Source organism: Tauraco erythrolophus, chromosome 9, assembly GCF_009769465.1.
Source record: "Tauraco erythrolophus isolate bTauEry1 chromosome 9, bTauEry1.pri, whole genome shotgun sequence".
Taxonomy (NCBI): Eukaryota; Metazoa; Chordata; class Aves; order Musophagiformes; family Musophagidae; genus Tauraco; species Tauraco erythrolophus.
In genome coordinates this window covers 19,908,558-19,931,198 of record NC_141473.1, presented here as the reverse complement: position 1 = coordinate 19,931,198, position 22,641 = coordinate 19,908,558, and the positions used below count along the sequence as shown (strand labels likewise).

The window sequence follows — 22,641 nt, the reverse complement described above, 5'->3', positions numbered from 1 at the left end:
TTTATTGCAATATATAAAGGGCCTTCAACATTCAGGATCAAATCTGTTTAGACTGAGTGCATGGAAGTGAAAAACCATGTTAGGAGCTTCATTTTCATATTTCCATTGTAATCTACATGATTCATTTCCCTTTTAGAGTTGGGATTTTTGGGGTTGGGTTTGGGTTTTTTTAGCTGATGACCACAACATGTCTGAATATTTGTCTTTACAAATATTTAGAGGAGTGGGACTTTTTACAAGGACATGTAGTCATAGGACAAGGGGTAATGACTTTAAACTGAAAAAGGGTAGATTTTGATTAGACCTAAGGAAGAAATCCTTCACTACGAGGGTGGTGATGCACTGGAATGAGTTGCCCAGAGAAGCTGTGAATGCCTTATCCCTGGAAGTGTTCAAGGCCAGGTTGGATGAGACTTGGAGCAACCTGATGTAGGGGAAGGTGTCCCTGCCTGTGGCAGGGGAGTTGGAACTAAATGGTCTTTGAGGTCCCTTCCAGTCCAAATCATTCTATGATTCTATGATACTTGTTCAGAGCTACGTGAGGAGCAGTTACTTTCAGTTGACTCATCAAAGTTCATTGTATTTTGAGTATTGTTGAAGTCAGCAAGCTGTGCAGGTGGAATACATGGTGCTCAAAATATTTTCTCTGCTTTGTATTACTGATATGAGTTTGTGTGCTAAGTTTTATTTTTAATTATAGGCTTAGCAGGAAAAAAGATGCCAGATTCACATTGCTTATAAATGTTTGTCGATTCTGTGATTAGTCTTTGAACTTTTCAGTTTTTCACTTAATGCTTGAAAGCTGGGTTTTTTTTTTAAAGCTGCTGTGAAAATTGTAAAAATAATTTGTTATATTGTGTTCAAATCCACTGTAATAAGATCAGAACAGGTCAGCTAGTCCACAGCTGTCCTGTAAGTCCCCATGCATTCCCATTTCAAATTCTAGTTATAATGTGGAAATTCTAGTTAATATGGAAGTACTGTGATACCAAAGTAATGAGTGGGTGCAGGCATGCAAACTTTCGTGACGTTTGAATGTGTTTCTAATCTGAATGACTTGTCATATTTTTTCCAGCACATGACCACAATCAACATATCTATGTTCAAGTTTCCCTTGGGCTGATAAATCCTGAGAGACTGAGCGCTGGATTGGTACTGCCTGTTGCAGTCAGATGGAGACTTTGGAGGAAAAGAGTGATCTCCTTGATTTGCAGACAGAGAACATGGAACAACCATTCAGTGTCAGCTCCTTGGTATGTATTACAAAGAAATGCTGTAATGGTTGAGCACCCTCCCTTTCAAACAGGAAACAATTCAAGAGAGCTGTTTAGCAGTGTCAGCTACAAGGGTCTCTTCTGCATGCTGCCAGTTCCTCCCACCCTCTGTCTGATGATTTTGTTGGAATTAATTTTATTTTTATATATGTGGTTTATGGGGTTTAGCTTGTTTCAGTGATCAGATTTTTAAGTGAAGTGAACATTTTGAATAGAAAGAGTAAAAATTTTAATCGAAGTGAGAAGAAACAACTTGCAGTACGCAATTATTTAGCCACTTAACAGGAAGATAATGATTATAATAAGCAGCTATGATTCTTCTTCAGTACAGTTAATTCTAACTTCTGACGCTTTAACTACTTCGCTTGAAACTGGAAATTAACATCTGAAGGGAACAGTTGACTGACCAGGAAAACTTCTTGCTCTTGGTTAGCTGAACTATACCCAGCAGTCACACCATATACATCATGTGTGGGAGTCTGAGTATTCAGGTCCTCCCCAAATTATTTCAATAGCTTAATGCTGAACCTTATAGAATTTCATATATAGGGAGTTCTAAAGAGCACACACTTTGTGTTGCCTTTGATCATTTCTGCATGGGTTTACTTAATTGTATCTTAATTTTTTTTTTCTGATTTTTTTTTGAAGTTAGAAGTTTTGGGGAAAGGGATAAGATCACTTTTTAATTGTAATTGCAATCACAATTTATTTGCAATTAAGAAACATGTTGGAATGTTTCAACTGTGGCTAGCAGCAGGGAAACCAATACCTATTTTGAGAAAAAAAGCTGAAGATTTCCCTTGAGTGTCTTGAATGAGATCACTTACTGAAAGTGAAATGTAATATATGGTTCTTTTTGCTAATCTCTCTTTTCTCTTTCAGAAAAAGCTGGTAGCTATTCCTGACCATACAGACATCTCTGTGACCCCAGAAGAGAGAGTACGTGCCTTAAGCAAACTTGGCAGCAATATCACAATCAATGAAGATATCACTCCACGTCGTTACTTTAGATCTGGAGTAGAGATGGAGCGAATGGCATCAGTATACATGCAGGAGGGAAACCTGGAGAATGCTTTTGTTTTTTATAATAAGTTCATAACGTAAGAAACCATTTGTAGTAGTAGTCGTCATTACAGTAGTAATTCTGAGTAATTACAGCTTGTAGTTCTGAGTAAACTGAAATAAAAGTTTGCAGTGAAAACAGGGCACCCCTTTATATTAGGAGAAAAATGTTTAGTGTGTTTTTGGAGAATAGCTTTGTTCTCTGGAGATCTTTGCTTTAACCACAGGCTTATAATTTCATCTCAACTGTTAGTATGGTAGTTCTATCCATCTATTAACTGCCAGGCATGAGTTGCTCTAATATAAGGAGGTTTAAGTTTACTGTACCAGGCTATACTATGAGCACTGTTTCCCACAGTTTATTTTGTATCTATCAGCATGTTGTTTAAATACAGTGCACGGCTTGAAAAGCGATGTTTAGATAAGTTTTCTGAGCCTTTAATAGTTACACCCTATGAGCTTCTGCCGATCTTAAATATGGTAGTATTTCACAGCACTTTAAACAAATAATGAAAAAAAAAAAGGCTTTTGCCTCTTTTTACTTTTCTTCCCCCAAAGGATTAAGTATAATTTGTTGCTTCTTACAGGAGCAAATGCAAAATCCACAGTATATGTTCATTGTATGATTATTCTCCCCACTCAAAAAAACTCAAATCAGGACAGCTTTCATTAAAACTCTCAAAATAGCCAGCTGAAAAATGTATCAGTGGCAGATTTAAACTTTTTAACTAGCTAGTTTTGCTGTAGGATTGATTAGTTTGTTTTTTTACTTCTGAAATGGTTTTGGATTTTTTATATGCATATTTTAAAATTTTTATATTAGAAGATCTCCTTCCTCATCCATTACCTTCCTCATACTCTGAAAACTAGACCAAATCTTTCTTATTCCACTTAATTTTAAATGTATGTATCTCTATTAAAAAAGGGTATGGAGGTGAACATTGTACAAATTGCTGAAAGAATGATAGCAGGTGTGTATTCCAAACTCTTTGCAGATGAGAGTTACTATAATTTAGATGTCTGAGTAGGTGAGTAATACTGAAGTTAGCCGTGCAGCTTGGTCTGGTAAAAATAACCTCTTTAATGATAGTCACAGCTACATTTTGGAATTCCCATTTGCGATTCAGCATTTCAGCTAAGGACAGATAAAGACAGTAGAAATAGGATTTATTAACACTGGCTAGGGTGGAGCATGCTTTTAGGTGCTGGCTGCTAGTTAGTCCTTTTCTTAATCCAACCCACTACTAATGAAAACCAAAAAATGTTCAGATGTAGAAAATAATCTCCTGTCATTACCCTATGTGTCCCGTATGAGTCTATACAAGAATTTAAGGGCTAGTTTAAACAAATGTGTAGAAATCTGCTCCAAGTCATCTGGAATTCAGTATTTAAGTTATGTGAAACTGATCTTTCTGCCAACATAAAAGCTATTGTGGATATTTTTCTGGCTATTGAGGCAAACACATGCATGTTTAATTTTCTAGGTTGTTTGTAGAAAAACTGCCCAGTCACCGAGACTATCACCAATGTGCAGTACCAGAAAAACAAGATATTATTAAGGTAGGGTTATGTTTTCCTGGCCTTCAAGAAACATTTCCCCCAGAATCTCTCTGTTCTTTCCCAGCACTCTTTTTGCCCCAGTGCACACATAGCCCATGGCAGCCACCACAGCTTGAATTTCTGATACCTTTCTCCACTAGTCAGTCATGTTTTATTTTGATTTAATCATCTGATCATTACCAGAAGTTAAAACATAATTCTACAAGGTGAACAAGAACAGTCCATGAATCAGTTGATAGATTGTTGGAAACTGAGGTACATCTATTTCTGAAAGTTTACATATTAAAAATACACTAATTTAACAGTACTTAGAGTTTGATTCTGGTCCCAATTATGTGAGTGGATAATGGTCCAAACCAACCATTGCAAACAGTGTGAAAGGGAGATGCATGGCATTACTGATATCTGTGCCATATTTGCTTACTCTGCTAAATAATCAAAGTATATTTTTGCTTTCTTTATTACCAAATATTCATTCACTTAGTTTTTACCAGATTTTTTTTCTCCATTTATAAACAAAATAGTTTTACTTTTTTGTTTTATTTTCTAAAAGGGAAATTTCAAATACAGCCTTATAATGAGCTTAAAACATCTGCAATTGCCCAGACAGAATTGTTAGAATAAGCATAAGGGTCTCTTGCTTCATCCTGCCATATTTGCATGCTTTCTCTACTGTTAAAGCTGAATAATGTTATATTCAAAGCCAAAATGCTTCATGCCAAGTTTTGACTGTGGCCCACATTCTAAGAAAACATCCCTATTGAGAAATGACATCTAACATGCTCCCTCTATGGCACTCAGTAGGAATAAGCACGTGGTCTCTTTCACTCCTTTGCCTACAGCATCTAAATTATTTTGTAGTAGCCACTGCATCAATAGAAAACATTGGGCATTGATTTTGTATTACAAACAAAATTGTTTTATCTGCCAGGGCTGCGACAGGAAGCTACAGGTGTAGTTATCTCTGCAAATGAACTATTTTTTTCCCACCTGGAAATGAGCATAAGTGATGATCCTAGCTGAAACATTGAAAGTTGGACTTCAGTTTTTTTTATAAATTACACCTACAACAAAACTGTTAGTTATCACACACCTACTAAACAAAACAGAGATAACAAATTGTTAGAAAAAGGACGAATGTTTCCTTGAGATAAGATGTGTCACACTTTTCACTGACATAGATTAACATAGCTTTATTGAAATCAGTGGACTATAGAATTTTCATAAGCTGATGATTTAGTCTGTATTTCTTCCTTTCTTTCCTAAAGAGCAGTATTTTTTTCTGGTTTGTATTTTTTAAAATCTGTATTACAGCTGAGTTTGTTTTCCAGGTGGTTCTTTTAAAAAGTGAAAAGTAAACTTATCTATCTTTCTCCCTCATCCCACCCCAAAGAAATTGAAGGAGGTTGCATTTCCACGGACAGATGAATTGAAGAGAGATCTTTTAAAAAAGTATAACTTAGAATATCAAGAATACATGCAAAACAAAGTAAGTTTTAAATGGTTATTAAATAATTGTTGGTATGAAGATTTTCCTGTCATATAAAACTTCTTCAAAATTAAGCAGTGAAATGCCAGTTCTACAAGAACCTAATCATTTCATGGGCTGCTTAGAATGACTTTTCACTTCTCAGAATCTAATCAGTTGGCTGTTTAAAAACAAATAATGCAAGTGTGTGCTTGGAAATAAACATGCTGTGATATTTACTTAATAACTGTCTACAAATATCTAAATAGGCCTTTGGTACACTCTGATTCTGTTTTATAAAGAGGATACTGTTTGTACATGAATATGTGGAAAAGGTCCCTTGGCTCTGAATGTGCTCCAGTTTGAAATCAATCCTGTTTGAGTCTCTAAGTAACTATAAATACCTGCATCTTATATATCGAAGTCACTGAAAAAAGGATCTGTAGTTTTAAAAACTGGTCTTGGAAAGAGCATCTGAGAAAAAACATCTTTTTCTTTCCTTCCCTTAAAATTGACCTAGGGAATTATGAAAAAAAACACAAACCAAACCAATCCAAACCAAACACAATCACCCAAACCACCCCACACTCCATATTCCTGTCACTGTTTGTTTTGAGGCTTTCTTTCCCAATCAATTTTGTTAATGACATTTAAGAAATTACTTTGCTCTGTTTTGTTTTTTTTTTTTTTTTCATTTGCTTCTGGAGATACTTGATGCTCTCCTTTACCAGGGAGCAGGAAGGGCTTTTGAAACCTGAAGCTTCCCTTGCAGTTTGTGGAACAGCAGATGGCTTGGGAGCAAGGCAACATCGACCAGAGCAGAGAAGGCACTTAATGTGTCTGAGGCTGGGGAGGCTATGCACCAGAGCGAGGCTAAGCAATCCAGGGAAAGTTCAGGAAAGAAAGTAGCAAGAGAAAGTTGACCAACCTATCCAAACAGCAGCAACAAGCAACAAAACCAGATAACATCATGGATTATGAAATCTATCCAGAAAACCCATGTTGCTTGCCGATTTCTCGTTGCATTGAAAATTATAAGGCTTGCATCTCATCTCCTTACCATTGTTATTCTGAAAACTCTTTTTTTTTCTTTTTTTTAAATGACTTTACTGTAATGGGCAAATGAGGCAAATGTGATTGCTACTGAAGCAAAAACACAAAGCACTGTAGGTATGCAGATTGGAAGCTTTGTGTTAGGAATTCCTTACTTACTGTATTTCTTTCCATATCATATTATTTTGGGAGATACAGTTGTATTTGCCAATTCAGCAAACAGGTTCCAAAAGACTTCATTTTTAATGACAGGATTTGATGGTTTTATTAAACAATTAGATTACTTCTTTCCCTTCATATTTTGTAGCAGTTTTTAGTGTTCTGAGAATGTCGCTATTTTGCATATGTTTCAGAACAAATGTAAAACTGAACTTCTGAAGAAACTAGAGCATCAAAAGCTAATAGAGGCAGAGAAGAAACGAATTGCGCATATGAGACAACAGCAGCTTGAGTCGGAACAGTTTCAATTCTTTGAGGATCAACTTAAGAAACAAGAACTAGCTCGAGACCAGAAAATCAAAGGGAGCGTGGTTATGTCTGAACAGATAGATGGAAGTATGCTATCTTGTATTTCTGTACCGGAGAACAGTTCCGTATCTGCAGCACTGCTTGAGAAAAAAGAGGGGAGTGGCACATCTGGCTGCACTGGACATTCATCTCCGGTAAACCGGGTCTTAAGGCCAGCGGCCACTTTAAGTGCTGTTCAGAGTAAGTGCAGAGATTTTTTTTTTTTCCCTTTTTTATCTGCCTCTGCTGCTTATAGCAGTTGCAGTGATACATATTGCATATGCATGTGTATTTATTCACTGTGAGGATGTCCATAGTGAAATAAGCATGAACAGCTTGATGTACACACAACAGTTCCATATAGTTTCTTTGTTTTAAGAGATAAGGATAGTTGCACAGTTTCACATTTTCCAGTTGAGTACCAATAGAAGGATTCATCTATTGGACCTTAGTGTTCCTGTGGAATTAAGTCTGAATTTTGCCATGGACTTCAAGGAAACAGAAGCAGAACCTGCAGTGGTTCGCCTGGAAAGCCCTGGCCTGGGAGATGGTATCAGCTCACCATCACCCTCAAAGGCAGGCTGGTGAGCACATCTTATGGGCTAGTGACCTCAATTTAGGGTGAAGTGCTTATGCAGTAGATTTATTCTCATTAGAAATCTGTGATGTGGTAAGTGTAATTCTTTCACTTTTAATAATTTCCTGTAACTGTGTATATTTCCTTATTTTAGAGAACTTCACTGTGCAAGCTGCAAATGCCTTTTTATCTCTCTCTCTTTCTATTTCTTTTTAATTTTTTTTTTGTTAGCTCAATTGGCCGAAGCACTCAGAGGCGTCATTTTGCCCAGGGATCTCTGTCACAAATTTCTACTGCTAGCAGAGGCAAATACAGTAAGAGGAATAGAGACATGTGGAATTCTCTGTGGAAAACTGGTACAGTTTAACCCTCACGTTTGTATGGGGAAGACATATTTGATAGTTCTGTATTTTCCTGTAATGTATTGATTTCGGAGCAAAAGCAGATCTAAACAATTAGTCTTTAATGTAATTAACCTCACATTATACCCCGAGTGGTCACTTCAGCAGTGTGGACTTGCCTTATTGGGGAAACATCTGATCAAAGTACACTGCTGTCATTATAAAATGTAGCAAGTTTTTCAACATGCTGTACAATACAGGCTTTTTCCAGTGCTTTCTCTGGCATTCATCTAAGGTAAGTGAGGTTTAGTTACAGGACAATGAAATATAAAGACTGTTAGAATCTACTGGAGTCATCAAATTCATAATGGCACAACAAAACAGAAGAAAATCCCCCCCATCAAGCTGTAGAACATCTGATTTTCAGGCTGTTTTTTTTCCCTTGACCTAGATAACACTCAATGACCTTTCAGAACAGAGAAAGATGTTGTGCCTGATGCTGGCATACAAAGAATTTTAAAGATGATGTCCAAGTGTATGTGAATTGTATGAAAAGGAAGAATAGCAAGAGTAGTGATGTTCCACAGAAAATAATTATAATATCCTCAAACCTCTTTTTTCATGTTTTTAATTATTTTGAAGGACAACCTTTTCACATTGGTCTCCGAGAACATTTCAATACAACAGTCTTGTGTTGTTGCTAATACTACTCTGTATGTTTTCATGATAAAATGCTAAGGCAGATTTTCAGGTGCAGTAGGTCAGTATAGCTGCATTGGAATCAGTGGAGATATACTGCTTTGTTTTAGCTGATAGGCTGACATCTTTCAGATTCTGATTCAGCATTTATTTAGTAGTTCATTTGTTCCACTTTCAGACAATGTTTCTTTTACAGACACATAATGAATTTACTATTACCCATGTAATAGTGCCAAAGCAATCTGCAGGACCAGACTACTGCGACATGGAGAATGTGGAAGAATTATTTGGTATTCAGGATCAGTATGATCTCCTCACTTTGGGTTGGATCCATGTACGTATGACTCGTAGATTCTAGCTTTTCTATATTGGCTCCGCATACCCTGGAAATAACAAACTAATGAATAACCGGAATTAGTTTGCTCACTTAATTCTAATTGTAGTGATGTAAATGAGCACTAATGGTCTCCGCAGATGAGTATTGCTTAATGCATTTGAGGCATCCTGTTGATGCAATGGGCCTGCTTTTGCCAGTGCAACTTTTGTTTATGTCAATTTAGGGATGTTTTATTTCTTTCTAATGCCATTTATTTTTCTACTGTATTCAAAATCTGGGGGGGGAGGGTGTTGTGTTGTTTAAACTTGATATTAATTTCAGTCTTTGGGATTTTGGACAATCAAGTCATTTCCCTTTGTCTTGTGCTTCTTCATTCCACCTTTTTCCCTCCCATGATCAGAAAATTGCTTGTACATCTGCTTGTGAATGTGCCTCCATAAACCTCGTACTGAAAAGCCATCTTAACAATGTAGAATCTGGGTTAATTTAAGAACTTAAGAAACCAGCCTGGGGAAGTACTGACACTTTCACTTGTTACAAATTATTGTTCCTTCTTGAATGTATGTCAACCTTGATTTGTAAGAAATATTTCATGATGTTGAGTTTTCCCTTTCTTTTTGTAGACACATCCAACACAAACTGCATTCTTATCCAGTGTTGATCTTCATACTCATTGTTCTTATCAGCTAATGTTGCCAGAGGCCATTGCAATTGTTTGTTCACCAAAGCATAATGAGTGAGTCCTGATTTTTCTAAGTAATATTTAGATATTTTCCCTTGTTCTTTATCGTAAATTTGATCAAATGCAAACAGCACTTGTCAACTGGGATGAAGGGCAGTAATATTGTATTGTGAATTTATTTTCTTTAAGTTGTTTAGACTTGCATTCCAGTCAGTCTCTGTGCACAATATTGTTTCTGGCTTCTTTCTCCTCCCTTCCTAGCCCCAGGTTTTAAATTTTATTTCTTTTTATGCTCTGCTCAGTTGAGTAGTAATGACAGGAGCTGTTCTTCTGGAGACCTCATTGCCAGTGTCCTGCCACAGACCTATCTTCATTCTGTCTGATGAAAGAAGTGGTGGAGTTAGATCTATTTCTCTAGGATGATATTAAAATTGCAGTTTGGGGAGTAGAGAGATAAAGATAACTTTTTTTTATAATGAAGTCCTAGTTTTTGTATTTCATAAAATACAAACAATAACTATCTGGAACAAACCTGGAACTATTTAAATATTATTGTGAATGTTTATAATGGAACAGGTTGCCCAGAGAGGGTATGAAGTCTACATCCTTGCAGATATTCAAAACCCAACTGGACATGGTCCTGGGCAACCTGCTCAAGGTGATTCTGCTGTAGCAGGGTGCTTGGACTAGGCAATCTTCAGAGGTCCTTCTAGCCCCAACAATTTTGTGATTCTCCTTTGGTGTGCTTGGCATTTCAAGGCTCCAGGGCTAACTCCAGAGTTTAGACTGTGCACTTCTTCAGCCTTTCTTTCTGGCTGCCTACTTCTGTAGGTGACTTCTATGAGTCCTTTTCTGGTTGCCTAACTTCCTATATGGGCCATTCAGGTAGCAGAGCTGTAAATACAGGTTGAGTGGCCAGTGTACAAGCACTAGGCTTTGTAACCCGGAGCGCGTCTGTATACCTTTTCAAATCTCTGGTCTTCCAAACTTCTTTCGTAGTTTGTGCTGTTACCCTGTAACCAGCTCTAACCTGTTACTCTTACCTGTAACATTTATTGATCAAGTGCTGTCCTGTAGTTACTAGGTATTAATATTCTTTACAAAAGCGTGCGTTTTCTAACGTTTTTTTCAATACTCAGTTGTTAGGTCATACAGATGCAGCAGTGCATTTTCTAGTGCTTTGATTACCTGAAGAGTGGGGAGGACGTGTACTCTCATTAGTGATTTACACAACTAGCTTAAAGGCTATTCTCTTTTTAAGTTGCTCCTCTAGAGTTCAGTAAGTGAAATGCAATCCAGAACACCTAAGTTTCTGGTTTGTATCTGTCCCTGTATGAACTAGCCTTGGCCCTTAGTAGGCTAACCTGCCTAATGGGAATAGCACCAGTACTGTGACTTTTTTTTTTTCGTCTCCCCTTCCCCTCATCATCTCTTCCTTTACAGGATTACAACTCCCTTTCATTTCAAATACTGTAAAGAATCCAACTCAGACTTGGCTCCTGTGTATCAAAAGTCACTGAGTACCATTCTGTTATCCTTCTGTTAAGCTAAGCAATTTGTATGTAAACCTTGGACATGTATTATGGGAGCAGTATGTAACAGGAGTATCATCTTTTGCTTTCCAGCACTGGCATTTTCAGACTTACAAATGCTGGCATGCTAGAAGTTTCTTCTTGTAAAAAGAAGGGATTCCATCCACATACAAAGGATCCTAGATTATTTAATGTAAGTATATAATCCATCATAGTTTTGACTATTCAAATTCTTGTCCATGATTCTGCTGCAAGCAGAAATTATACATGCTTCAGATTAGATTTCCTTATAATTTTTCCTTTGTTTTAATAATTCATTATGCTTACCTCATTGACCAAGGTAGACATCAGGAGTCTACTTAAGCAGTCAATAGCAGCCATGAGATGATTGTTACACCCTGCCATTCAAATGGTGGCTAAGCAGAGAGTTACCATCAGCCACCACTTTTGCCTGCTTTCAGAAGCAGCAAAAGCCACAGTTTCAAATGGGAGTTATTCCTGTGCTCTTCAGTTTTTAAACAAAGAATTCAGTTCATCTCTTCCAACTGTAGTGTCTCAACAGAACATCCTAGCTTCTAAAAAGTGCATCTATGAGTAGATCAAGCCACATTTCCTTCAATGCCTATATTTTCCCCCGCCTTCTCATAAGACTTTGTCAGTAACTACCATATCTTTTGATGTTTTAATAGCATAGTGTGTTATATGTACGGCTGAACAGTATAGTCAGTCAGAATTATCAAAAATGTCACTGTTATCTGGAAGAAAACAATCTTTACCTTTGAATAATTAAGATTTTTTCTTTTTAAATGGGGCTCGCTTCAAATACAGAGTATCTCACATAGCTTGAAATAAAAAGATCAAATGCAGAGAAGTAATGCTGAAAGACACTGGAAATTACTTTGTTGTAGAACTCTGAATGTCAGTATTACTCCTCAAAAGAAGGAAAGGTTGGGTTTCTTTGTTTTGTTTTGTTCTATTCTTTTATTATTTAATGTAGAGATAATGAGAAGGTAGTTCAACTCTGAAAAATTTTAAGACTTTTATTCCAGATGAGCTCTTTTCAGTGGTCCTTTACAGACTCAGTTCATCAATGAAGATACTGGCCACTTGAGCTCATTTGTAATCATTGGACACACTGTTAGTATCACGTATCACACACAAATATCCTTTCAAGTACAACACCCAAAACACATTGATCTTCCAACAAAAACAGTAAGATTGCAGCCTCATTTCCTGGAGGAAAAATATCAGAGGTGATAATAAAGGAAGCTTTATGAAACCTGACTAAACCAATCCTAATCTGCATCTGTTTTCTGGTAAAGACTCTTCTTCACAGACTCAGTACAAGCTGTTACTTAGTCATGACTGTGTCTAAAGACACAAACCAGTCCTAAACACTTAAAAGAAAAAATCCATCATGTGAGCAGACACATCTGAAGCCACTGCAGGAAGAGAACTTAGTTCATGCTTTCCTTCCAGGCACCCATTCTAATGCAGCACACAACACCTTCCTTCTCCATTTCAGGTATCCCATGCTGAAATACAGAAAGGATAGCACAGAACAATAAACTATAATCTCTTTAGAAATTTATTTCTAATTGATGTTGTAGTCCTTGCTTTATTCAGCAGCCTATACCTGTGATGGTCAGGTTTACCTGTGAACAGGCACAGTGACAGGCATAATCAAAGTTGGAGATATAAGCATAGTATTAACAGGCTCAGAAAATCAAAAGGAAACAACAGCCCTTATATGCTATTTTACTGAAACTGATTTCTGTGAGTAATGTGTTCACTTCTTCTGCAGCCGTGTACTCATGTGGTTGGAAAAGACATAAAGATAATTGTGCTGGATCTGAGGTAATATGGATGGACAATAGCAATGTTACTACACAAATGGCCAAAACAGAAAAATGGATTCCTGTTTTTCCTACATTTTCAGAAATGACTTTTATATTTATATATTTTAGATTGAATGGTTTGCTATTTATTGCTCTAGCCTGTTTTGGAGTTATTTTGTTGCTCTGTCAAGATGGAGTTCAGTGGCATTACCCCTGAATCTGTAAACAAATCTTACCTATGAAACACAACAATAAAATGAACTTCAAACAACAATAACTGTGTTGAAATAAGTAATGCATCTTTTGTCACTTGTTGGCATCAATTGCTTTCTAAGAATTAGAGAATTTTATTTGTGACTTCCAGCTATGTACATCTCTTCACTGCTTCAGTGAGTTTACACTATATGTAGTAGAGACAAATACATCATTTTGAGTGATTTTTTTTTCATCCTTTTCCCCATTCCATCCTTGTATATCTCAAGTTTCAACTAAGTTATTAAGCAGAAAATACTTAAGAAAACACAAGTCCTTTACCTGAGAGCTGACCCTCATCACATCTTGGAATAACAAAGATGCATCAGAGTCCCTTGGAGAAATGCATCTTCTCCAGCAACCCTCCAGTAGAAACTTTAATTTGAAATCAAGTTCTTATCCTGAAAGAGATTCCCTGGATTGATGCAGAGTTAAAGATCTAAACAGAGTTAGAAAGAAGAACCATACAAAGTGATTTGCTCTTACAAGAGTTTATTATCTGTTCCAAGAACCTAGATGACCTATACTTTAAATAATAAAGTTAGTACAAAAAAGTTTGGAACGTGTGCTAACAGTCAGAAGCTGGACAACATCTGGAACCCAGGGGTTACAGACATGGTAAATAACAGGTGCTGCTGCAAAGAGCTTACAGTTTGAAAGATAACGAGTAACAGGCAAGTGAGGTAAACTATTGAGTTTAGACAGGAAAATAGATAACAAAAATAAATAGTATGCTTTATCCTGAACTCTAATGAATACAAATTTCAACAAATTCCTTAGGACCAACCTTTTCTAGGTCTGTCTCAGTGAATTCTTTATTCATATATATACTTTTAAGACAGTATTACTGGCTTTAGCTTCTATGCATATACTTCTAGTTGAATATCAGTTTTGATGTATTGAAGATTATAAATGGAATCAGAAAAATCACAGAAAAAGGAAATTTTCTAAATTATTTTATCTACTTTGATTACATTACCCCTCAAAAAAAAAAACCCCACAACAGTTCTGAATAGAAAGTGTATTAAGCCAGCTTAATTACCCTTTAGACCTTGCCAGATATCACAACATAAAAATAATAGGCTGCACTCATCCCGAGGGCTTATGATAGGAAAGTCATGTGTTCAGTCTAATACTAGTGTTTGGATATGCTCCCAAAGGAACAGATTTTGTTTCTTTAAAGAAAACATACAGAATTGTAGTACACATTGTACATCTCTGGGCCACACAGTGTAAAAAATTAGCTTTTCCAGCATGACAGCTGTGAATGAAGAAGTGACATGGCTAGATAATATTTCTGGATAGAGAAGATACAAAGCTGAGTTCTCATGCTCATCCTGATAATGAACAGATTGCTATGCTCCTCTGATACTATGCAGAACGCTGGAAAAATCAAGACCGGTTTTATTTTCAGACTGAAATGTTTACTGCGGCTAAACTTTGACAACATGCGGCCTGATAGCTGAGCATTTTCCAGCATTGCACAAAAGGTACCACTTTTTCTATCAAGCCCAGCATAGTGTAGTAACAGATTCGTGTCACAAGATGGAGCTTCAAACCAGCCGTAATGGTATCGCCACAAACGCACGGTGTTTTGTGGGTTTTTTTAAAAAAGGAGCAGCAATTTCATAGCATATTTAAAACTTATTAAAAAAAAAAATACATAGCATCCAATTAATTAGAGCCATTACGATGGAGGATTTATGAATGAAATTGTAAGAATGTATTTTCCTGAATACATTCACAGTAATACACTAAGGAGACATATAAAAGATAAAGCAATTTAAAAGCACTTGCGGTGAACAATGGATGGTCCAGCTTCATCATATTCCTGTTTGCTGATCCACATCTGCTGGAAAGTAGACAGGGAAGCAAGAATAGAGCCTCCAATCCAGACAGAGTACTTACGTTCAGGAGGAGCAATGATCTGTTTAAGAAATAAAAGCACTAAGTACAACTGTCCACTGTGAAAAAAAATACATTTGTTATACAAAAATATGAAAGCAGTGATATTAGCTATTAACGAAACCACTGTATCTATGTGCTAGTGCCATCCCTGGCATTACAGTTAGCCACTGCTGCAAGCAGTGAAATTAAAAGTTGTTACTTAAGTCTGAGTCTAAATCCTCAGTTTCTCTGCCCAAGTCAGTCTGCCAGTAAGAGTAGTGCATTTGTGTATTCACGGCTGCACATGATAAAAGGGGAGATAATTGCTCTGGAATCATACACCTATAGCCTAGGAGGGCTTGGAAAAACAAGTGACCTATGGAGCACTCTTATTGGTATAGCTGATAAAATGCTTGCAAAGCAAGGACTGGAAGAGTTGAAGCAGCAGAAGGAAGGTTGGCTTGTCAGAGACTCTTCCTTTTCTGAACTTGTAGGCCAAGGACAAACCCAGCATTTTCTCTCTCCCATCTCCATCTGTCCAAATGGGCTGAAGCAGCTCACATGTAGCCCCAGATGAAAATTTATGCTGCTGGGTCCATGCTTCTTTGGCCATGTTGGGGCAGTTTGCAGAATTCACCATGAACAAGGAAATGAGAGGAGAGAAGGCTCTCTTCCTCCAGCAACAAAGTTACCAGGGGGTGATTATTTGCTAGAAGATACAGACATCATTCAAAATATGTACAAAGCATTTTGTAAAGTGTTGCTATGTTTCATGAGATTTTTGAGGACTTTGTACATGCCAACTCAAATAGTCTACAAATAATTTCGCCATACCTTGATCTTCATAGTGCTGGGAGCCAGGGCGGTTATTTCTTTCTGCATCCTGTCTGCAATACCCGGGTACATTGTAGTGCCTCCAGACAGCACGTTGTTGGCATAAAGATCCTTTCTGATGTCTATATCGCACTTCATGATGCTGTTGTAAGTGGTTTCATGAATGCCAGCAGACTCCATGCCTGGGAAAGTCACAGAAGAACACTGAGGAAGCAACTCCATACAGAGACTTAAAATTGTTACCCCAGAACTGACAACATGAACTTCAGTTGTCTCTTTGGAAGATAGCCGTCTTCAGAGCTGTGGAAAACTGGAAAGTCATTCTGCATCTAGCTAAAATATTTGCTTAGGAGTTCGTTAGTGCACAGCCCTCCTCTGGCCCTTACACACACAACTTCCCCTTAAAAAGAAAGCTGGGGGTGTGGAATAGTAAAGTTTCCACTAGGCTGTTGCAGGCAATCTCAAATGTCCCAAGAATTCCTTATATGGTATTGGAATAATTTGTGTTCTTTTCCTTTTATTTATTTTTTTTAAATAGAGCCAGCTCAGAGACAGAACAGTCAAAATATGTCCTAATACTTCTAAGTATGCAACTACATCTATTTCTGAGCTGAAATTTTGCTGATTGGCAGAACCGACACTGGATTTCTGTGTGACCTTGTTGCAAGTCTGCCTTCATGGCTGTTGATTAGCACGCACTGTGTTGGCTTTGCTCTGCAAACGTAATGAGCTATGGCTTCAGGATTTGGAGCAGTCTTTTTGAAAATTAAAAGTAGTGCTTCCCCCTCACACTACCTCCCTCCAAGCGCATTCACACTACAATCCTCATACTACTTAGAAAAGTGGCTTTGCAGCCATACTTCTTGTAGCAGCCAACTGCACAACACGTGAAATGGCATGGACCCACTGCCAGAAGCCAGGAATAAACAGCCAGGGTTTATTTTAGGAAAGCATTTTGCCTTATTGTTTGACATGATGTTCCTCCCACCATATTAAATAGTGCTGTTCTAAAAGATTATTGTATAATGGGTGCCAGGACATACTAGTGTGAATATCTAAGTGAGTTAGCAATGGGATGCAATCAAAAGAAAACAGAAACTTGATATTTATGTGCAGTTTGCCAAGGCAGAACAATCATTCTACCTACCAATGAAAGATGGCTGGAAGAGGGTCTCTGGGCAGCGGAAGCGTTCATTTCCGATAGTGATCACCTGACCATCAGGAAGCTCATAGCTTTTTTCCAGAGAGGAGGAAGAGGCAGCAGTGGCCATCTCATTTTCAAAGTCCAGGGCCACGTAACACAGTTTCTCCTTGATGTCACGGACAATTTCACGCTCCGCTGTCAAGAGGATTCAATCTTTAGAATGGCATTCAGGAAGGACCCAAACATGTTGAGAGGTTGTTCCATTTCATTCTCTAACACCCCCCTTGTGTTTTAGACAAATCCTCAGCTAATCTCACAGGAGACTTTCCTGTTGGATTCCTTCTTGTGTCTAACCAACTGCAGAACCACTGCTAGCCTCTCTAAGGCTGCTAGAAACATTACGCATTAAAGAACTCTCCTCCTCAGTCAGCAGCATGTCCTTACCAGTGGTCACAAAGGAGTAGCCACGCTCCGTCAGGATTTTCATGAGGTAGTCTGTCAGGTCACGGCCAGCCAGGTCCAGACGCATGATGGCGTGCGGCAAGGCGTAGCCTTCATAAATTGGCACGTTGTGGGTGACACCATCCCCAGAGTCAAGCACAATCCCTTTGAGGAGATAACACACAATTTATTCCCAGGTGGACATCGACACACTGAACTATTTCAAATGTCTATGCCATGTTCCCCAGAGGCCTACCTGTGGTACGTCCAGAAGCATAGAGGGACAGAACGGCTTGAATAGCTACATACATGGCAGGCACATTGAACGTCTCAAACATAATCTGAAATGCAATTAAAATAATTGCCTTAACACTAGCGGCTTTAGCTTAGTTGAAGCAATATACTGAAAGAGAGGGAGAAGACAAGATCTTCGTATTTCTTGATGGTTGGTAATAACAAGAAAGGAAAATACAAAATCTAAATCAAAAAATATTTGTCCTCTAAGACATCTCTCTATATCTGGCCTATACCTTTAACATATGAATATAGACATATGCACATATTAAAGATAATTTTGTAATAGGCCTGAACATAAACACAGATTAAGATGACATAAAACTTGGACAGACTGAAGTATTCGCATTCAAAGTTGATACACAGACTTTCTAAAGTAAATGTAATAATATGCAAATATAGCAGGTGGTCACTATGCACTTTCCATCTTCCAGAACTAAGAGAGAAAGACTACTGGGCAGCATGACTAACTGCAATAATGAAGTTCACATTCTGTTGAATTCCAACACAAAGTTGGAATTATTACACAGCTTTAGTGTGAGCTTACCTGGGTCATTTTCTCTCGATTGGCTTTGGGATTCAATGGTGCTTCAGTCAGTAGAGTCGGATGTTCTTCAGGTGCAACACGGAGCTCATTATAGAAAGAATGATGCCAGATCTGAGAACAATGAGAGAAGCCAAAGGAAAGAAACACTATCAGCCAGCATCTCAGAATCACTTCCAGACAGGTATTGTACTCCATCGCTCTGTTTACGGCCCTAGAGATAGGCTAGTAATGTTTCTCATGCAGTTGTTGTTATTGCCTTCATAGATATTACCAAAGTAACTGGAGGAAGAAAATCACTATCCTCAGGTTTTACTGCTAGTAGTATATGACTTCTTTTAAGTACACTGAAGTTAATGAGATTAAATAGGTTATTCTTGCAGTAGAAGAGACAGAGCAGGACAGACTTGGTTCTTGCAATGCTATTTCAATAATGATTGAAAGTTAAACAGTTCCAGAACGGCTCTAGAACATATGCAGACCTATGCAGTAGAGCTCAATAGATAAGGGGTCTCTTGAAAACGGTTCCTTCTTTTGGTTTGTAGAGGCCAGCCCAAGAATTCATAAAAATAAATGAAGGCAAATGGTTTGTGAGGCTGAAAGTCAGCTTGTGTTTGTTGCCTCCCCCTGGCTCATTCCTGTCAGCTATAAAAATCTGAAGCCAAATGGACCACAGTGAGAGTGTTAATGCACTAATAAGAAATAAAACTACAAGAGACTTTCTAAAGACCAAAAAGATTTTTCTAAGCTTATTTTCAAGTTGGTGGTGATTAGAGACTAGTTGATAGGGTAGGCATCTGAAAGGTTTTGCTGTCTTTCCAAGTAAAACGTACAATGCTATGAGAGTCAGTAAGTCCTGTGTGGCTCCATGCAATTGCAGTGTGTTATGATGTCCCAACTGTTCCAAATAGCCCTATTTCCATAGCACAATATTGAATAGAAACACCGTCTTAGAAATTACATCAACCGTATAGACTATGACTGTAAACATGGTTCTGGAAGCCTTTCATCCAAGTAGTGGCTCTGAAATGGATGCATTGCACAGCAATACTACTAATCTTTCAAGCATTAAAAAGTATGTGTATAAACCAAAATTACATATGTGCTTTGCACTTTTGCAGAAACAGACACCTTAAATTCCATTTCTTTACTAGCAAATTGAGGATATTCCTTTCCTTTATTTTTTTCTTTCTTCCCCCTCCTTTGCTATAGTAAAGATGTATAGATCACACTGGAGTAAAATAACTCTCAAAACTATTTTGATGTACTCCAAGTGATACTTCAGCTTTAGGTGCAAGTTAATCTTTGTTGTTAACAACCTTCTCATCAAATCACACTTAATAGCATGACACTTTCATCTAAAATTTAGTGGGTATTCTGTAAGTATTTGGTTCAAGTATTTCTGTTTACCAGTGACAACACATCAACTTTTCAAAGCTGAAATACCTTCTCCATGTCATCCCAGTTCGTAATGATGCCATGTTCTATGGGGTATTTCAAGGTCAGGATTCCTCTCTTGCTTTGAGCCTCATCACCTACGTAACTGTCTTTTTGACCCATACCAACCATCACACCCTATAAAATAACACAAATGGAGTTAGTCTCCCAAGGAGTGGCATCACAAAGTAGATAGAACATTAGCTGTGAAATAAATTCAGTTGTCAGTGATACTAGTTACAAAATACTTTACAAATACTAAAGAATGGAGAATTACTCATTGCTTTTTAATTTCCACAATTAAACATTTAGTTCACTTAAAGCTCTGGAGTCCATGTTTCCACTACAGTTTGAGTAAATAGCACAAGAACAATATTAAATTCATCAAGATAAATTGGAAAAATGTGGTTGTTCTAATGTTCGTTATTATTTAGGGATGAACTGTCTGCTAAACTGTAATAAAGTGGAGGAAATGCAGGAAGTGATGTTGTGCCATCTAACGGTCAAAACACGGGAATACACACTTCACATTTCTCAAAGCTTAAATTTCAACATTTTTTAGCCTTCTTTTTGAACACTATAAGATTGCCATTACAGACAGACATTGTAAAACTACTGGTATAGGCTTCTTTTTAGGTATTTTAATGGATCCTGAAGAAACTGTCCATGGACCAGAAGCTGGAAACTACTCTGGATATACAGTAATCTTTATGTTAAAGTTAGAAACACTGGAAAAAAATAATATATAGTAGGATGTTTTGAGTGCATAGTACTCTCCTCAGAAATTAGTCATTACATAGTCCAAACCTTGGCATCTCTAACTGCCTTGTCTTAGAACTAAGAAAGCTGGATTTGCAACTTATGATGGGATGATCCTTCCTTCAGGGCACGAAAGTGCTGCATCTTACAACCAGTTTACCTCTTCCCATTTCACCAGGTTCTTAGATGGCATAGAACCAATTAGGTGGATCTACTAATTAGGGGGATTAGTCTGTCATGGCTTAGACAAGCTGCTCTAGTTCATGTCAATGATAATCTGGCTCAGAAACTCTATTTTTAACAGCACAGATAATACATGTATTTTGCAAACCATTAAAATTGACTGGAATGCATCATATACTCAAATGAAAATCTTGAGTCTAAAGAAATTCAGCCCTTGACAGGTGCTCATTTGTGATACAGTTAAATGAATAAAGTCAGGAAGGTTAATAGGAAGCTGACTGAAAACTTCTTCCTCCTTTAGTTTTCCACACATCACCTGTCACCATCTTTTAGGGCAGTCAAAATTTCCAGATACTTCTGTGTTGGGCTTTTGTGTTTGGTTTTTTTTTTTTTTTTTAAACTAGCTTTGCTCACCAAGTTCTCTGGGTAATTCAAAATTAGTGGACAGGGAGAAGAGGGCATATAAGGGAGTGAAAAATTTTAGAAGGACTGCTCTCACAAGACAAGAGACCTGCTCTCACTCAGGTAAGTGCACTGCTGGACCCATTTTGCCTGGAAATGCTGTGTTACACAGATCACCCAGGGCTGGGCACGAACACAAGAAAAGGCGGCTCTGGGATGGAGGGCTTGGGACAGGGCAGCAAAGCCTACAAACCCGGTATGGAATAACCAAAGCAGTTCATCACCTGGTGCCTGGGACGACCCACAATGGAAGGGAAAACTGCTCTTGGAGCATCGTCCCCAGCAAATCCGGCTTTACAGAGCCCTGACCCATTGTCACAAACAAGGGCAGTGCTGTCCTCTTCTTCACACATCTTCTACGTTTATGTCCTCAGGCCTTCCAGACAGAAAACGGCCCTATGGAAACAGCAGGAAATAATTTTTAAAAAATCAAAAACAACAACAAAAAAGCCATACTCAGGTAGCAGACCCACCCTTGAAGACAGAGGTGGCTGTATGAAAGCAACCAGCACCAGCAAAGAGAGGTATGGCACCAGTTTGGCAATCACAAAGCCTGCAGGGCCATACAAGGGAACGGGCTTCCTTCTGAAAGTGCAAGAGGCTCCAGCCATGTCTGCCAGAGCGCTGTATGCTCTAGAGATTATCCAGGGGATTCCAGAGGAGACTTCTAGTCCTGCAGCATGGGCAGACAGTTCAGGCAGTAGCAAATGTTTATCTAAATTTGGTCACAGAAATCCACGGCTGGAGGTGGGTGCGAGATAAAAGAGAACGTTGGACTGACAGCTGCAAAAACAAAGACCCCTTTGCATTGGCTTCAGCACAACTCCCCCCCTTTTCTATCACCCTGACAAAATCCTGACACATGTGGAAAGCTGTCAAAGGTGAGAGCACTTCAGTGTTCCCCATCCAGTCTTGGGTTACCCAAAGACTAACCACTTTAAATGCTAGGCACAGCATTTAAACACCAGTGGTGTTTTCCTGATGCAGATATTAACCCACTGAGTCTAGGTGACCAACTAAGTTTACATTTAATCTTTCACATTTAATCTTTTAAAAGAGAAGAAATGTTCCCAATTAAAATGTCCAGCCCTCCCCTAGTCACTCAGACAAAATAACCTGCCTTTAAAATGAAGTCAGGGACAGTATGTGTTTTAAAAATAGGCCATAGCGTATGGTCTATCATCATTTCAAAGGGACTAATAAACTGCATTTGTAGAGTGGCAGAGTAATTTACGTTGGCTCCTTGTCTCAGTAAAAAGAAACTGTTTTTCTCCTCTGGCAACAGGAAGATAATATGGGTAATAAAAATGCTTTGAAGGCTTTGTATTAAAGTCAATTACAGAAACAAGCACTGAATATGAGGACTCAAGAACTGTTTGCTCGCAATTTACAGTGTGCTAGGGAAACACTTGGCTAGCTCTGAGCCTGGGCTTCCATGCAGAGTTCAATGAATTGCAGCGTGTTAACAACTAAA

At 38.0% G+C, this 22,641-nt stretch overlaps 2 protein-coding genes across 2 annotated transcripts in view; one reads left to right on the top strand and one right to left on the bottom strand.

Moving 5' to 3' along the window:
• Positions 1–1,172: 1,172 nt before the first annotated feature.
• STAMBPL1 (STAM binding protein like 1) lies at positions 1,173–12,953 on the top strand. The gene is made up of 10 exons (XM_009989103.2): positions 1,173–1,253; positions 2,157–2,374; positions 3,821–3,896; positions 5,290–5,385; positions 6,771–7,125; positions 7,733–7,857; positions 8,738–8,875; positions 9,502–9,614; positions 11,186–11,285; positions 12,897–12,953. The coding sequence occupies exons 1-10, from the start codon at positions 1,173–1,175 to the stop codon at positions 12,951–12,953; spliced, it is 1,359 nt and encodes a 452-aa protein (XP_009987405.2).
• A 1,971-nt stretch (positions 12,954–14,924) lies between these two features.
• The window catches only part of ACTA2 (actin alpha 2, smooth muscle), a 39,104-nt gene continuing 31,387 nt past the window's right edge, over positions 14,925–22,641 (bottom strand). Inside the window, exons 2-9 of the mRNA XM_086616326.1 lie at positions 21,392–21,563; positions 19,773–19,901; positions 18,330–18,440; positions 17,745–17,829; positions 17,492–17,653; positions 17,051–17,242; positions 15,904–16,085; positions 14,925–15,109 (exon numbers count right to left, since the gene is read on the bottom strand). Of these exons, the coding sequence (XP_086472452.1) occupies positions 14,966–15,109; positions 15,904–16,085; positions 17,051–17,242; positions 17,492–17,653; positions 17,745–17,829; positions 18,330–18,440; positions 19,773–19,901; positions 21,392–21,520 (1,134 nt within the window). The 5' untranslated portion in view covers positions 21,521–21,563 and the 3' untranslated portion in view covers positions 14,925–14,965. The remainder of the gene's footprint in view (positions 15,110–15,903; positions 16,086–17,050; positions 17,243–17,491; positions 17,654–17,744; positions 17,830–18,329; positions 18,441–19,772; positions 19,902–21,391; positions 21,564–22,641) is intronic.

Coding starts and splice junctions, on each gene's coding strand:
- STAMBPL1 (XM_009989103.2), top strand. CDS start 1,173: ATGGAGACTTTGGAGGAAAAGAGTGATCTCCTTGATTTGCAGACAGAG. Junction 2,375..3,820: donor TTTTATAATAAGTTCATAAC/GTAAGAAACCAT, acceptor TTAATTTTCTAG/GTTGTTTGTAGAAAAACTGC. Junction 5,386..6,770: donor AAGAATACATGCAAAACAAA/GTAAGTTTTAAA, acceptor CATATGTTTCAG/AACAAATGTAAAACTGAACT.